Raw genomic sequence first — 17,994 nt, forward strand, 5'->3', positions numbered from 1 at the left:
ACTAGATGAATACTATTACAATATATACACACATATATAAATTCTGCAGTCTTTGAGTACCTTTCCATTAGATTTCTTTCCTTCTTTCTTTCCCTCCTAGACTAGAACTACTTTTGGAAAACAATTTTGCAATATACAATAAGTGCCATAAATACGTCTGAACTCCTTTAGTACTTTTGGGAATCTGTCTTAAGGAAACAATCCAAATACCTAAACGAACACATTTGTCTAGCATTATTTATGATACTAAAATAAGCAAGCAACCTAAACTCTAACAAAAATTACATTTAATCATTATATTATATATAACCAAGTCAATATATTATACATTACATAATAATGTTATATATTATATCCAATTAAGAACATTATACTGCTATTAAAATGATGGGTATAGATACGGCAACACAGAATGTTATGATATAATTATATTAAAAAGATATAAAGTTATATGTACACTTAGACTACAACCATAATAAACTTTGATATGTGATAGGCAAAAATGCTGAAAATTATCTGTAATCAAGTTCAATTACTTTTATAATCAAAATTATTTTTTTAAACCATCATCCTAACATGGATGAGTCTTAAATACATTATGCTAAGTGAAAGAAGCCAGTCACAAAAGACCAAGTATTTTATGATTCCATTTATATGAAATGCCCAAATAGGCAAATCTATAGAAACAGGAAGTAGACTAGCGGTTGCTTATGGCTGGGGAGATAAGGGAAAGGGGGATGACAACAGCTAAAGGGTATGAGGCTCTTGAGTGATGAAATGTTCTAAAATTGACTGTCGTGATGGTTACACACATCTGTGAATATATTAAAAACCACTGAATTGTACACTTTAAATGAGTGAATTGTATAGTTTGTGAATTATATCTCCATAAATTTGTTAAGAAAAAACCCTATCACCCTAACTATTCTTTTCTGCCAATTGCAAACGGTAGCAAAGGTCAAAAAAGAGTCTAGAGGCTTCTGAGACCACAAATACAGAGAAATTCAAGATTAGTTCTGACAGGGAATTGACCTGCACAAGTTTTAAGCCAGGATTATAAAGTATCCCATATTGCTAACTGCCTGATTTTATCTCAAACACTTGAGCAAGTTTTAATCTGATTTTGTAGTTGAAGAGCAGACATTCCAAGATCTGTGCTGTGTTGCAACTATTCTGTGGTAAGCCCATACAATGACTTAAAAAAAGTTCTCTAATAGCAATTGGATTCTTATTAGCAACAGAGACAAATTAACACAGAAATTAACACTGTAAATATGTAATCAGCAAATAAGCATACGATCAACAGCCAAGCAATCAATACATAAAGCTTTAATAGTATGATCTGTATTAGGTTTAATGTATGGACAAAATATCTTAGGTGGAAGCATTCTGTAATTTGCCTTGAAGCTTTATGAGCAACTTAAAAAGTGAAATAGAATGAAGTAGATATACATTTCTCTGAAACTCACCTGAAGTGCAGAAAGGGCCACAGCGCCACACAGACATATAAGTGGATATACAGGGAAAAGAAACCTCTCCTCTTTGTGAGGCTGGATGAAGAAAATTATAAACCAAATATACATTGGAGCCAAGGTAAGCCAATATGGGTAGCCTAAATTCTGAACTGTAAGACACAGAAAAATATCCACCTTTCACCATATTAGAACAAAACAACATATTTAGTTTCAATGTTCTCTTGATCTTGAACTTGGGCATATGCCCTCCGACACCCCATAAAATGTTTCAACTCTTGTATTCACACTTTCTCTGATGCAATAAAGGAGTCAAGTAGAAAAAAGTATATACTTCTTAGCTCTCCCAAACAATCCAACATCTCAAGGGAGGCACAATGCTAGATTTGGCTAGAACACAAACGAAAGTCAGGTGAATGGGTAACAGAGCTTAACAATTTCTACACCGGATAAATGGGAAAAAAGCATTCTCTCTTAATGAGTCCTGCCACTTAGACTAAAGGTTCCTGAGACTAACCAAAAGCATAACATAAACTCAATTCTTGGGTTGTAATCCCTATGTTCTGTTTAATATATTATTCTTACTTATACACCAATTGGTCTGTTCAAAAAGCTATATATAGATCAAAGAAAAGAAAAAGAGTTGGATTCTCAAACATATCACTGGTTTTCACGAAGACACAAATGACAAAGACTTTGTTTCAAAGTAAATATAAAAACACTCCTAAAGAAAATTTACTGATTAAGTTTTCTCTCCTCTTCTGCAACACCCATACACTCTGAATCTCAAAACTGGAAACAAAATGTACTTAAAGCATGTGAAAGAATTAAAGGAATCTAATGAACACTAAGACCCAAGCACCTGCTGCACAGTTCCTGTGGTTAGGTACACGAACACTGAGTGGTAAGCCTGCAACCCACAGAGAAGGCATCTCCTACTGTGTTTAGTTATTAGTGATAATGAGCAGTGCACAGGAATCACCAGTAAAGGGTAGACAGACAGCACCCCCTGGTGTCCATTCTGTCTACAATGAGCAAGTTTAGATGAAAAGATCAGGATTGTCAACAAGATCCACCTTAGCAATGCCTAATTTAGCATATGCCTCAGTTATCTGTTTTTTTGCAGAAACTCTTTAGGGATAAAAATTCTTGAACTGTAATAACAAGCTTATCTTTTGAACTTTCCATTCTTAAGATTTTATCATGAGATTTTAGGCTGTAACTTCAGATTTATACATTTCCAGGAAGTATCTTAGGTTAGAATTTTCTTAATTATAAGAAAATAAACCTATCTTTTACAAGTAAACAATCTGTCTTCTGTATCTTAAAGGCTGACAAATACATTTTAAAAATATGGCCTAAAATTTTGAAATGTCCTCCATAAAATGTACAAAATCATAACCACAGTTGTACTACGATGGGATAATGGATAATTTCTTTCCTGCTTCTTCACATTTTTCTGTGTTTTTTCTTATAAGAAAGTATTGCTTCTATTAGAAAATACACAAAAAGTATAAAGAAAAAACAGCACTCACTTTTTTACTAGGTGGACATTTGTGTACATTACACATTTTTAAACCAAAATCAGATTCATACTGTAGAGAACAGCTTAATATACTGTTTTTATACTGACAGTACAAGCTTTTCCAAATTTTCCACTTGCATAAATTATTTCTGCAGTCAGAAAAACAGTTACTTTTCAAAAAAGAAAAAGTGATTCTTAAGAAATACAAGGAATGGAGGAATAAGCTAACTCCTCAAGGGAACAAACAGCTGAATCCAAATATGGGCCACTATGCAAGATGAATGACCTGGTTTCTTTAGAAATCTTCATGAGAAAAAAGGTGAGGGGGGAACCTCTTAAAAAGCATAAAAAACATAACACCAAATTCAGTACATGACCCTTGTTTAGATCCTATTTAAACAGATTAACTATAAAAAGCCACTTTCAGACAATGTAGGAAATCTGAATACCAACTGCATGTTAGATGATATTAAGGAATTATTGTTAATTTTGTTAGGATAATGGCATTGTGGTTACGTTAAAACAAAACAAAAGTTATTCTGAAGGCTGTTTTCACATTCTAATATTATAACACAGTGAACACTTTATAAACCATTAATAGTAGAAATGCAGAATGGGGGGTGCAATGCAGGGATCATAGGGCATCCAAATCAGACTGAAAAGTCCGAAATTAAATCTCTTTCCAAAGCTCGTATGAATTTCTGCTCAAATCTGTCTTCCATAAAAGAAACTATGGGCTCTAGACATCCAGAGCCATGACAACTTGCGAAAACACTGGCTGTGCAATACAGAATAAGAGCAAGCAAAATAAATGACAAACTGAACCTTCTAGAATAAGGCAAACTCAGAAGCAAAACGGAACAAAGAGAAGCATCATGCTTCTTAGGAAGTCCAAAGCTTCTCTCACTTCAGTATCAAATTTGGGGGAATCCCTGTATAGTTTAGTTTTCAAATTTTTGGTTGAAGTAATTTGCAAAGAATGTTTGCCTCTGCCACTGATTATCTTAAGCAATCTACCATGTTAACACACACTTCCTTAAAAAGCAGAAGACTGAAATAGGCTTATCTCCTGAGATTTTTATAAATGTTTTTGCCTCCCTGGGTGGTTATGTATATTATACTGACTTCTTCACTTGAAGGGATATAAAGCTCCTCCCTCTGTCAGTTTAACATGCAATTATTAACCAGATCTTCACATAGGTTTAAATAATCTACAAATACAGATCAAAAATTCAATAAGCCAACCATTTCCATAGGAAGAAAATGGAGGATAAAATAAGTAGATTCTTTCTCACTTCTTGGTATACACTTGCTCTTTCCGCCCAAAAAACCTATCATCCCTTAAGCCACTCACCGTGAAATCTCTGCAGTAGGTATTCCATAAGAGAAGTCAGTGGTAAGACCAGGAGAGCCAAAGCAAAGGCTACATTAAAATTTAGAAATCCATTAATTAAATAGAAATACCAGGGTTCTGTACCTGAGGGAGACAAAGAGAAATCATTAGTGGATGCCTCCCAAAGCTATTATAACAGTGCTTGACTCATAAAGTTCTTTGTTCAAGGAATGTTTATGATCCAATGCCTCAAGTGAATGTGGGTCGGCCAGCGCACTCTCTTTCCATGCTCAGCCACACAAGGGAAGCACAGGAGTACAAGATGGGAAGAGAATGAGACTGGTCATGGATTTAGAGAGAAAGCAAGTTTCAAATATGTAGCTATATTTTCTATGTTGACTATTATATCTAGGCTAAATTGCCACGCCCAAATGGGACTAATACTTTTTCAAACAACCAAATAATTTAAATAGCCTAGTGGTGACATTGTGATTTATAGTAAGAAATATATATTTGGTCTTGCCCCCTTTCCTGGTATAGACCTCCTAAAACCGTTGGACTATCCTAAGTGATGAGAGAGATAAAAGTGTCTTTTATTATGTTAATTATGGGGTTTTTGGAAAATCTCTAGGTAACAGAAGGATGGGGACAGGTTGCTAGGAGAACCAAACATGTGACTGGAGGGTTGGAACTTTCCGTCCCACCCCCCCACCTCCAGGGAGGGGAGAGGGACTGGCAATAGAGTTCAATCACCAACGGCCAATGATTTAGTCAATCATGCCTATGTATTGGAAACCTCCACAAAAACCTAAAAGGATGGGGTTCAGAGAGCTTTGGGTTGGCGAAGATGTAGAGGTGTGGAGAAAGTGGCACACCCCGAGAGCATGGGAGCTCTGAGGCCTCTTCCCACAAACTTTGCTCTGTGCATCTCTTCCATCTGGCTATTCACTTGTATCCTTTATAACATCCTTTATAATAAACTGGTAAACGTAGGTGAATGTTTCCCTGAGTTCTGAGCGCCATACCAGCAAACTAATTGAACCCGAGGAGGGGGTTATTGGAACTTCCAATGTATAGCTCATTGGTGATAAGCACAGGTGACAACCAGACATCTGAGTAAGTGAGTGAGGGGGGTCGGGGAGACCTGTAGGACTGAGATATTCAGGCATTGCTCATTTTCTTCTCACCTGTTTATCCCATTTACATTCTACTATCTTTCCCTTTGATAATGTTCAACCAGTATTCCATAGTCAGGTATATAGGGGACCTTGTGTTTGGTAAAAACAACAATTTGTTTTCCTTAGGAAAACAATGTTCAGAGACCCAAACCCTGCTCAGAAGTTTTGAGGATTCAGAATAAAACAAAATGACTGAAAACAGAAACCTTACACTAGTTTTGATTCTTTAATTCAAAATCCTTAAACCCAAGTGATGAGAAACAGCCCCCCTTCTGCACATTTGGCAGGTTTTTCATCTGCTCTTCCCCTCTGTGTGATTACTTCAATCAGGCAGTGAATGACACATGCGGGTTTTAATCAGTGTGTGTTGTGACACCCGCCTTGCACCACAGCAATTTCCTGCAATCAGCATTGCTTAAAAGGGTAATCAGAAGGCAGAGGAATAGTCAGAAAAACCTGACATCTTTGCAGCTTGCTCAGCAAAACAAGATTAGAAACCAAACCCATAATGCTAGAAACATATAGGGGAGGACTAAGGTGGGAGGGGGGGTAGCCTAAGGAAGGACTCAAGTTCAACTGTTTGTCACCTTTTAGGAAAGCTCACCCCCTCCTGTCTAAATACAATGATTGGAACTGTTCAGGAACAGAGGTCCTATTCCAGGCCAAGTTCACTGGAGACATTTATATCTTATATTCTTTACAAATAACCTTTTGGGTTACAGAAAACTAATGGATGGTTTTCTTTTCAAAACAGAAATATGTATCTTCTCTGGATTTTAATTTAGAGTTAACAACATATTTCCTAAAATGAGTCCTTTAGGAGTCCAGTTCCCAGAAAGATAATTTTTTGCACAATCCCCTCCTGACCACCAGTGTAGATGCAGTGCTGTCAACCTTGACCTGCCTATCTCCTTAACAAATTCTGGAAATCTGAACCTACAAAGAAAAACCACAGTGACCAGAGAGAAAGGGGGTCATCTCTTACATCATCTATTACAGATGTTAAGCATAAACAGAAGAGGTCTCTTTCTCTTTGATCCTTGCAAACACATATTGCGTTTTCAGGGGAGCTCTTTAGTTTCTAGCAAATACTTGTCTCTACCACAATTTCCTATACCCTCCTGTTAAGGCTGACTATCTTTTTACCTAGATACACCGTACTCTGAGATGTGGAACCAGAAGTATTAAGCTGGTAAACTCAATTATTTTTGTGTTAGGAGCTCACAGATCAAGTTCACAGCTAAGCTTGAACATTTCGTAACAGACTGTTACTTCCCTGAAGGATGGGGCAAAAATTGAGGAATAAGCCAAGAGTGGGGAAGGTTCAAGTGACAACAGCCTTAAAAACAAGGGCAAAAGGGGACAAAAATAGTAAATTCTGTTAGTCAGAGTCCACTACTTGATGAGACAACCCGCCTTCAAAGAGAAAAGAGTAAAAACTTTTATCGCTTTCCAGGGAGATATTGGATGCTGCTGCTCAGAAAGTATCAAAGCTGAACTCTACAGAAAAAACGCGTCAGAATGACAAGCTAAGCATTTAGCTCGTGCAAAATGTAAGGTGAAAGAAAGCTGGAAGCGGGGATTCTGCAGGGAGTGACTCATCAATCTCCCTCTTTATAGAAAGTGCCTCAATTCTCTTCATTCAAATGAGCTAAAGGGAGCTTTGAAGAGGCTAAAAGAAGGGATAATGTTTACTGTTCCATAGATTGAATGAAGGCGAACCATTTTATAAGGCCTATAATTTTACAGAACTGCAGGAACTAAATTATAGTAAATTGTCCTCACAAATGTCAAATTTGCACCACCAAGAGGGAAAAGCCACCACAGTTCAACAGAAATAATTAGCAAGAGAGTGAAGGCTCTAGAACAGTTCTGGCTGGCAGTCAACTCTAAGCAGGCCTCAAAAGACCACTGGGGCTTCATTCTCTGCTGCTGCAAGAATAGAAAACTGTGGGCCTTTTAATAGAGGGCATTAGCCTTTACCTTCTGAAATTTCCCGTCCAGTGATCTGACAGATGCTAATAAAACACATAAACAGGCAGGGATCACGTCCTAAGTTGCAAAGCGTCATTCTAGAGCAGACTCACTGTTATTTTTGAGGGAAGAGTGTTTCTTATACCTGTCCTCCCACGCCATCCCCAGGCCTGTGTACTTGTCAGCAGGGAGCACCACTCCACTCACTACACAAAAATACTGATCAACCTCAACCTCTGACAACTCAAAATGTTACAAGGGTATGAGGCAAAATCAGCGCCAATACCAGTCACTATTTTTTTGCAACACTAAATTTCACCTCTTGATCTCTGACCCCACAGAGATGCTTTGCCTACAACTTTGCGATTTTATGTCTACACTATTCTAAAGTTCCTAAATGCCAAGTGTTCTTTACCTCATGCAAACACTCCTCCTTTCTTCAACAAGTGTCTGATGCAGTGCTCCCAGGTGAAAGAGAGCCCGCCAGTGTGCACGCCACCCTGCCTTCGAAGCTCTGCAAGGGCTCCTGACCACTCTCAGAGCCACACTGCACCAGACCTTCAAAGGAGCAGCTTCCCACGCGTTCTATAGATTGGATCTTCTGCCACCCAACTCACACCCTGATTTTGCAAGCTTATTCTCCTGTCAAGTCGCAACAGCTAAACTCCAGGGTTTTGCTAAGGTTGTTTCCAGGGGAAAAAACACAGGCTTTGGAGTCAGACAACCCTAAGCTCCTATCTCACTTCTGCCACTGATTTAACTACGTGGCAAGTCCCTCACCATCTCCACCTCAGTGTCCTCATCTAGGAGTAAGGATAAATAATGCCTATCTTACAGAGTTTTGTGAGGCAAAGAAGACGATATGTGTAAAATTTCTGGTATATATTAGGCATTCGATGAAAAGAAGCTGTTGTGAAATCCTCTTCCTTTTCTTTCCCCTGACTTCAAAAGACAAGAGTCAGCTCAGGTCTAGCACGTGTCATTAATATATGTTATCTGGCCAAGAAAGTATGGAAAGGTCCCTTTGAAAACCAGGAACAATAGACAAAGTAAATATTTATATTATTACAATCACAATGGAGAGAATTTATCTTGCTCATGCTGTGTAGTTTTTACCTAAAATTCAGCTAATGTTGTAAAACTACTTTAAGTTTTTTAAAAAGAACTCAATATTCAATCATTTTTTTTGTTTCAGCAGTCCCCACACTTGACGCTCTATTTGTCTGAAATGCACCCCTGTAGTGTCTATTTGGTAAACTCCTACTCTTGCTTCCAGGCTCAGCTCAGGGACTACCACCTCTAAGAAGTCTTTCCTGATACCATGAGATGGACTTGCTCCTACAATTCCCTATCTTTCCACTGTAGCACACAATACATTGGACTGTAATTATCTATTCACGTGTCTGCAGCCGTATTAGACAGCAAAGTTCTATGAGGACACATGATAAATGCTCAAAAGCAATTTATTTCACTGCTTCTTTACCTGAGGTCCATTTATCCATTCATTCAAGAAGTAACTATAGGCTTATTATTTTCTTATACATAAGAAACAGCCATAAGAGATGGATGCAAAAACTATCAGCACAATGCATTTTTAATTTTCAGATAAGAAACTGTGCTTACCACAGCTAATGAAGCACTTGGAGCAGGAGACTCCTACAAAATAGTCAAAATAATGCCAAATAATGCCAAACATGTAAGTAAAGTGAAAGAGCTGGAGTTTCCAAGACAAAAGACATGCTATTTCACTGTTTGACACCTGGACAGCATCAAAGCATCTATAAAAGATAACTCTTTGATATTTACTGAATGGACTCACAAATTATAATAAAATTAGCTGATAATTGTAAAGTACCTTCTGATTTAAAAAGCACTTTTACCTCTACTATTCTTATTTGGTATCAAGAAAATCACAACCTAGGACACCACAACAGGTCTAACCAAAATATTCTAGGATATAATAGTGATCAGGGCACTAAAGTAATCTGATGGATATTCTAGAATTTGTTCATTCACTCATTCATGACAACTCTTTACTGAAGTCCTAGACAAAGAATACCGACTGCTATGATGGAAGAAATATTCTCTCTGCAGGCCTGCTAAAACAAAAAGGAATTAACACTCTATAAAAGAGTGGAAATCAGAGGGTGCTCACTATCACCACTCCTATTCAACATAGTATTGGAGGTTTTGGCCAGAGCAATTAGACAACAGAAAGGAATAAAAGGAATCCAAACAGGAAATGAAGAAGTGAAACTCTTGCTGTTTGCAGACGTCATGATCTTATATATAGAAAACCCCAAAGAATCCACTGGAAAACTATTAGAAATAATCAGCAACTACAGCAAAGTTGCAGGGTACAAAATCAACTTACAAAAATCAGTTGCATCTCTATACTCTAATAACGAACTTATAGAAAGAGAACTCAAGAATACAATTCCATTTACAATCACAACAAAAAGAACAAAATATCTAGGAATAAATTTAAGGAGGTGAAGGACTTATACAATGAAAACTATAAGACATTATTGAAAGAAACAGATGATGACATTAAGAAATGGAAAGAGATTCCATGCACATGGATCAGGAGAATAAACATAGTTAAAATGTCCATACTACGCAAAGCAATCTACAGATTCAATGCAATCCCAATCAGAATCCCAATGATATTCTTCATGGAAATAGAACAAAGAATCCTAAAATTCACATGGGGCAACCAAAGATCCCGAATTGCTAAAAAAAATCCTTAGAAAAAAGAACAAAGCTAGACGCATCACAACCCCTGACTTCAAAATGTACTACAAAGCTATAGTAACCAAAACAGCATGGTACTAGTACAAGAACAGACACACAGATCAGTGGAACAGAACTGAAAGCCCAGAAATAAAACCACACATCTACTGACAGCTAATCTTCGACAAAGGTGCCGAGAACATGCAATGGAGAAAAGATAGTCTCTTCAATAAATGGTACTGGGAAATCTGGACAACCATTTGCAAAAGAATGAAAGTAGACCATTATCTCACGCCACATACAAAAATAAACTCAAAATGGATCAAAGATTTGAAGATAAGTCCTGAAATCATAAAACTTCTGGAAGAAATACAGGTGGTACACTCTTTGACATCAAACTTAAAAGGATCTTTTTGAACACCATGTCTTCTCAGACAAGGGAGACAAATGAAAAAATAAACAAGTGGGACTTTATCAGACTAAAGAGCTTCTGAAAGGCAAAAGAAATTAGGATCAAAACAAAGAGACAACCCCCTAATTGGGAGAAAATATTTCAAATCACATAGCCAATAAGGGGTTAATCTCCATAATATATAAAGAACTCACACAACTGAACAACAAACAGCCTGATCAAAAAACGGGCAAAAGATATGAATGGGCATTTTTCCAAAGAAGATAGACAGATGGCCAAAAAGCGCATAAAAAGATGTTCAACATCACAAATCATCAGGGAAATGCAAATCAAAACTACACTAAGATACCACCTTACGCCTGTTAAAATGGCTATGATCACTAAGACTAAAAATAACAAATGTTGGAGAGCGTGTAGAGAAAAGGGGACCCTCATACACTGCTGGTGGGAATGCAAACTGATGCAGCCACTATGGAAAACAGTATGGAGATTCCTCAAAAAACTAAAAATAGAAATACCATATGACCCAGCTATCCCACTACTGGGTATCTACCCATACAACTTGAAATCAACAATCCAAAGTGACCTGTGTACCCCTATGTTCATTGCAGCACTATTCACAGTAGCCACGATATGGAAACAATTCAACTGCCCACTGATTGATGATTAGATAAAGAAAATGTGGTATATATACAATGGAATACTACTCAGCCGTAAAAAAAGACAAAATCATCCCATTTGCAACAACATGGATGGACCAGGAGGGTATTATGCTATGCGAAATAAGCCAGACTGAGAAAGACAAATACCACATGACTTCACTCATATGTGGAAGATAAACAAACACAGGGACAAAGAGAACAGTTCAGTGGTTACCGGGGGGAGGTGGGTAGAAGGTGGGCACAGGGAGTGAAGGGGAGCACTTATGTGGTGACAGACAAGAAATAATGTACAACTGAAATTTCACAATGATGTAAACTATTATGAACTCAATAAAAAAAAAAAAGAATGGAAATCAGACCCCTCAAAAATTGTCAAGTTCAAAGATAAGGTAAAAGCACAAAAATCCTACCATCAAGCAACAACCCTCTAAAGTCTGGCTGACTACAGCACTGTATCAGTCCTGTTACTGCCTAGTATAACCATTCCCTCTTTCCCAATAAAGCTTTTTCTCCATCACTAAAAAAAATAATCAGTTCCTGTACATCCACAATAGCAAAATCTGAACTGAAGCTATCCCAGATTCATCAAAGCAGGCAAAACAGAGCCCCAAGGACTCTTCCCAGTAAAACATTGGCTGAAATGAACAGCAGATGCCAATGTCCAGAGAAAGACTGACCACGGCTCTGCTGGATCCCAAAACCCACCACAGGGGTCCCTGACCCACCCACTGTTAAACAGGAAACAAACTTAAATCAGAGTTTATTCTTTCTTTCCTACTCTCCCTACCAACCTGCTTATTTCTAGATTTATAAACCTCATCAATCTAGAGGACTACAAAAATATGTAACTTTCATATACTCTCACACAATTTTATAAATAAGCAGTCAGAAGATCAACATGTAATAACCCATTTAAAAGGCAGAGAAGGGGTCCTGCCGGGCAGTGCAGTGGTTAAGTTCTCACGTTCTACTTCAGTGGCCCAGGGTTCACTGGTTCGAATCCCAGGTGTGGACATATGCACTGCTTGTTAAGCCATGCTGTGGTAGGAGTCCCACATATAAAGAAGAGGAAGATGGGCATGGATGTTATCTCAGGGCCAGTCTTTCTCACAAAAAGAGGAGGATTGGCAGCAGATGTTAGCTCAAGGCTAATCTTCCTCAAAAAAAAAAAGAAAAAAAAAGGCAGAGAAGCCAATTTTTCAAAATTAAACTCAAATTAACACAATTTATTCACCTATATATGGATATTATGCTTCCAATAGATTCTATGTAAATTAATTTCTAATGTGCAATCTGGGTCTAAGAAGACAATCTCCCTTCTATTGCCTTGTAGAATCAAATAAAATTTTACAAGTAAACTAAAACAATGGGCAATTAAAAACATGCAAACTCTCCCTAGCTAAAGGGAGACATCTAGAGGCATAAGCTTAAAATTGGGGCTTTTTCTCACATCCTTGGAGATCTTGAAGCTATAAATGAGCCTCTTAAAACTTCCTTCAACTTAGAAATTACTCTCTTAACCATGCAGTTTGTGAATTCAATTCACTGAACAAAACACTATTTATTTTAACCTATTACTTGCCATCTAAAATGACAATATTCCCCAAATCCCAGGAGGCCCAATTAAATCTCATTCATATGCTTACTTTAAATCTCCTCATTCAATTTGCTGGTTCTCTTGGCAAGTGGCACAGAAAAATGATGGGCATGGCTTAAATTGATAAGAGATACAGAGATAATATTAACCTGCTTTATAGCAAAGCCCCAAGACAATCACATATACAGAATGCTCTAAGACCTTAAAAAGACTAAGAGAGAAGAAACTACACTTATTTTAATCAAAACGTATCTCATAAAATGTTTAGTGATTTGGCTGATCTGATCAGAAAGATCTCTAGCTTATCCCTCTGTAGCTATCAATAACTAAAGTGCCCTAAGGGCCAAATAAAACAGGCTCAACGGCTGGCTTAGAGAAAGGCATCAGGCTTGGGTAGAGATGGAGGTAAGGAGAATGCATCCCCAGACTAAAGGCATTCCATTTTTTTCCCTCTTAACCCTAAACTAGCCAAACTATCAACCTCTCATACTGACCCCCTCCCATTTGCTAGGCTTTGTCTACAGATTTTCCAAACTTTCTCCTCTAATGCCTGATACTGAAGTAATGTAAGTTGAAAAAAGAAAAAGTAATACGAAATGTATATATTTACAGAAAATGTCGAGGAATATACTCTAAGGCATTAACAATAGCTATCTAGAGATGATGGGATTATGAATGTTTTTATTTTCCTATTTTTGTTATCATATTGATTTTCTAATGAGAAGAGAAAAAGTAACTTTCAATTAAAAAAGAGTAGTATCCGGAGGCCAGCCCCACGGCCAAGTGGTTAGGTTCATGTGCTCCACTTCAGCAGCCCAGGGTTGGCCAGTTCGGACCCTGGGTGTGGACCTACACACCACTCATCAAGCCATGCTGTGGCAGCATCCCACACAGAAGAACTACAAGAGCTTACAACTAGGATATACAACTGTGTACTGGGGCTTTGGGGGAAGGAAAAAAAAGAGGAAGACTGGCAACAGATGTTAGCTTAGGGCCAATCTTCCTTACCAAAAAGCATACGTTTTAAAAAAAAAAAAAAAGAGTAGTATCAAAAGCCATGGCATACCCAACAGAGTCCTCAATACTCTGAAACTGAGAATAACAGACAGCAGGACTAACAGAAAGCCAGATCTGAATGTCACAGTAACCAAGGAGAAATATTTAGTGGCTACAAATGCTATATTCAAATCTCACTTATTTTTAAATAAGAAAAGAACACTGTCAGCAAAGAAATGCTATATTTGATAAAATGAGGCAATTGAATTAAAATTCCAAAGCTCAGGGGCTGGCCCCGTGGCCGAGTGGTTAAGTTCGCGCGCTCCGCTGCAGGCGGCCCAGTGTTTCGTTGGGTCGAATCCTGGGTGCGGACATAGCACTGCTCACCAAACCACGCTGAGGCAGCGTCCCGCATGCCACAACTAGAAGGACCCACAACGAAGAATATACAACTATGTACTGGGGGGCTTTGGGGAGAAAGGAAAAAAAATAAAATCTAAAACAATAAAATACTGGGAGTGAATTTTAAAAAAATAAATAAATAAAATAAAATAAAATTCCAAAGCTCAAGCAAATTAAACTATCTCCTAACTCTTCCCCAAATTTCATAAGGCCTTACCATAGAGATCAGGTCCATGAGGAGTAAAGACATTATACAAAACAATGTTTAGTGGTGCAATCACCAACTTTCCATAGTAGTAGCTGTCAATGACCACCACAGGCACCTAAAACAGAGCAGAAAATATATAGCGATTATAGACTTTTGTCCCGGAAACATTCTCCCAGCACTAATAGGATAAAGCAGAATGAAAAACAGAATGAACTCCTAATGTTCTCTTTCCCACATCAGAAGGTGCTTTCACTACAACTTTAGAACAACACAAGAAAAAAAAAAAAAACTCACCAGAAAGAGCATGAGGGCCACCAGCGACCATTGAAAGAAACTCTTCCACCTATGTTTCATGACCAGCAAGTCAAAGGCAATAGGTAAACTATTGAACAAAGAAATAGAAAGTGGGGAGTTAAATTCTCAGCATATAGCCTCCAACAGGTCAGATCCACACATACCTTATGCAGAACTGAGAGAAAAATGTCTCTAGTAGTTATAGTGAGGGAAGAAAGCTAGTATGTGAGAGGATGTCTTCTCGAAAATATACCGATCTCATCACAGGACCCGGAAGAGCACTGTGCATCCCATGATGCACAGGTGAAATAAACACTGAGCTTATGCAATGAGCTCCATTTTATACATATTTATGTGTAACAGACATTTAAAATATATTAATTGTAAGTAAATGTGCCCTATTGTCCGAAACTCACCCTGCCAAATAAATAAATACTGATCTCTCCCTTCTATGATTTATTAAGATGTTAGGAATATTACAAACTTTGACTTCACTTCTGATATATCACCTTCCTATACCATTTGCTCTTCTTCCTTTCACTTACATTCCCCAGGCAAGTGGCACAGGTATGTTGCCTTCACTAGTTCTTCCTTAAGGCCTTAGATCAAGCTAATAATAATAAGACTGATCCAAGGTCAACAGGAACCTCCTCTCCGCCAGACCCAGTATCTCTTCACAAACTTCATTTTCCTTTGTCTTTCTCCTGCACTTAAAGCATCTGTTCCTTCCTCTGTAGACTCCCTGGCTCCTGTTCTTTTCTGGCCTCTTCCCTAGTGCTCCTTTCTAGGCTTCTTTTTTTCCTCTACCCCATCATATTACCCTACTATGGTCATATCTCCCAAAAGGCAACTTCTATTCTTCTTTCTCTACATCCATTTTCTCAGTGGAGGCTTCCACTCTTATTGCATGAACAATCACCTTCATATCTAGGACACTAGTCAGAGGCTTTACCCATGCTGCAATCACAAAGAATTCTCTCCCTACACCAATCTACCTATACAGAATCTACCCAAACATCAACTACAGGCTCTGCTCTCACCTCCTTTATAAAATGTCTGCAGAACCAATTTCTCCCATCTCTGAATTTATAGAGCATTATCATTTCTATCACTTATTTAGCAATGTCATGTGCTGTCCCAGGAAATCTCTTCTATAATCTGAACTTCCACATTCTATCTAAATTTTGCATTAACATTTTGTGCTTTCATTTTTTTGTCTCCCCAACTAGATACATTTCCAAAGCACCTGTATTTCTACTTTGATAAGTCATCATATTTTTAATTACTTGTTCAATGTCTGTCTTTCCTATTAAAATATAAGCTCCCAAAGAGCAGGAACCATAACTGTCTTATTTATAACAATATCAGTAGTGCCTAGCATAAAGTACTCAATAAATGATGGTAGATTGCTAACTGATTGATTGTGATCCTGAAATCACTTATCTGGGCGAAAAGCAGACCAATCAAAATGTGCCATCGAGAGATATCTCAGGAACTCACAAAGTTCAACGTAGATGGAATAAAGAATAAAAGGAATGGAGGAACTGACAAAAGGAGGCTGGAGAAGCAAAAAGGAGGAAAGAGAAGGGCTTTGTGAGTCATATTACAGTCTGGACACCATAAAGCAGGAGTTGGCAAACATTTTATTTAAAGGACCTGACAGTATATATTTTAGGGTTTGCAGGCCACATACAGTGTCTGTTGCATATTCTTCTGTGTTTTTTAACAACCCTTTAAAAATGTAAAAGTTTCTCAGTTCTTGGGTTGTACAGAAACAGCGCAGCTCGATTTGGCCCACAGGCTACAGATTGCCACCTCTATCACATATAGCAATGAGGAAGCTATTATAAAGTTCAAAACAAAACAAGGAGTGATACAATCATATCTGCATTTTAGGAGGATAACTCTAGTGTGATGTGGAAATAGATTGACAGGGATTAAGACTAGAGATGGCAAGATCATTTAGGAGGCTGTGTGGTAATCCAGGAGCAAAGAGAGGTAAAGAAAAGTATTCAAATTCAAAAGATACTCAGGAGATACAATAAATTAATAGCACATGGGAAAGAGAAAAGAGTCACACATAATTTTCAGGTTCCTGGCTCAGCAGTGAGTGGATGGTGGTACCATTTACTGGGATAGAAATATAGGTAAAGGAACAGATAAGAAGAAAAGATAATGAGTTTAGTTTTGTAAATGTTTAGCTATATAACGGAGATATCTAACATGTAGCTAGGACTATATCAGTGAAGCTCAAGAGATGATGGGACTAGATATAAAGATATGGGAATCATTAAGATGGTTGAGATAGAACAGAAAGTATAGAAGAGGGCCTCATACAAAATCTTAAAAAATATAATAGCTTGAGGATGATATGCAGAATAGAACAGAAGAAAAGATTGGAGGTGGGGAAATCAGCCTTTAAAAGGCAATTAAGAAAATTTAAAACACCTATTCTCTGACTTAGTAACTCCTCTTCTAAAAATTTACCCCATAGATAAATTTCCACAAGTATGTAGACATACGTATAAAAATGTCCACTGAAGCATTGTGTAGAATAGCAAAAAACTGAAAACCAAATGTCTACCAATAAGACAATAGTTAAATAAATACAGACAGCCAGATAATGGAATGCTATGCAACTAAGAGAAAGAACGATATAGGGGACAGCCCGGTGGTGCAGAGGTTAAGTTCACACATTCCACTTTGGCAGCCCGCGGTTCGCCAGTTCAGACCCTGGGCGCAGACCTACACACTGCTTGTCAAGCCATGGTGTGGTAGGCATCCCACATATAAAGCAGAGGAAGATGGGCAAGGATGTTAGCCCAAGGCCAGTCTTCCTCAGCAAAAAAGAGGAAGATTGGCAGGAGATGTTAGCTCAGGGCTAATCTTCCTCAAAAAAAAAGACAGAAAGAAAGAACAATATAAATCTACGTACAACAGAAGACATACATACATACAGGATAATTCTATTTGTTTTAAGAATTTAGGTATGTATGTATATATATGTGTATGTGTGCATTTATACACACAAGGATAATTTTTTGAAAGATATAATCAAACCTATTATCAGTGACTATCTCTGAAGATTGGACTAGGGGAGAAGAGAATTAAGAATTCTTGTTACCTCATACAACCTGGTATGTTTTTTTACAATACAGATAGACTAATACTATAATAACCTTAACATCAAACTAAAATTTTTTTTTGA

The 17,994-nt window shown here is 37.6% G+C and overlaps 1 protein-coding gene across 3 annotated transcripts in view; it reads right to left on the reverse strand.

The window, feature by feature from the left end:
* ALG9 (ALG9 alpha-1,2-mannosyltransferase) overlaps positions 1 to 17,994 on the reverse strand; it is an 89,625-nt gene that overhangs the window by 55,668 nt on the left and 15,963 nt on the right. For all 3 annotated transcript variants that reach the window (XM_046638016.1, XM_046638015.1, XM_046638017.1), the window contains 4 exons: positions 14,787 to 14,874; positions 14,502 to 14,607; positions 4,352 to 4,474; positions 1,470 to 1,624 (listed from right to left, as the gene is read on the reverse strand). In XM_046638016.1, coding sequence (XP_046493972.1) covers positions 1,470 to 1,624; positions 4,352 to 4,474; positions 14,502 to 14,607; positions 14,787 to 14,874 — 472 coding nt within the window. The remainder of the gene's footprint in view (positions 1 to 1,469; positions 1,625 to 4,351; positions 4,475 to 14,501; positions 14,608 to 14,786; positions 14,875 to 17,994) is intronic.

The sequence above is a fragment of the Equus quagga genome, chromosome 14 (genome assembly GCF_021613505.1).
Source record: "Equus quagga isolate Etosha38 chromosome 14, UCLA_HA_Equagga_1.0, whole genome shotgun sequence".
NCBI lineage: Eukaryota > Metazoa > Chordata > Mammalia > Perissodactyla > Equidae > Equus > Equus quagga.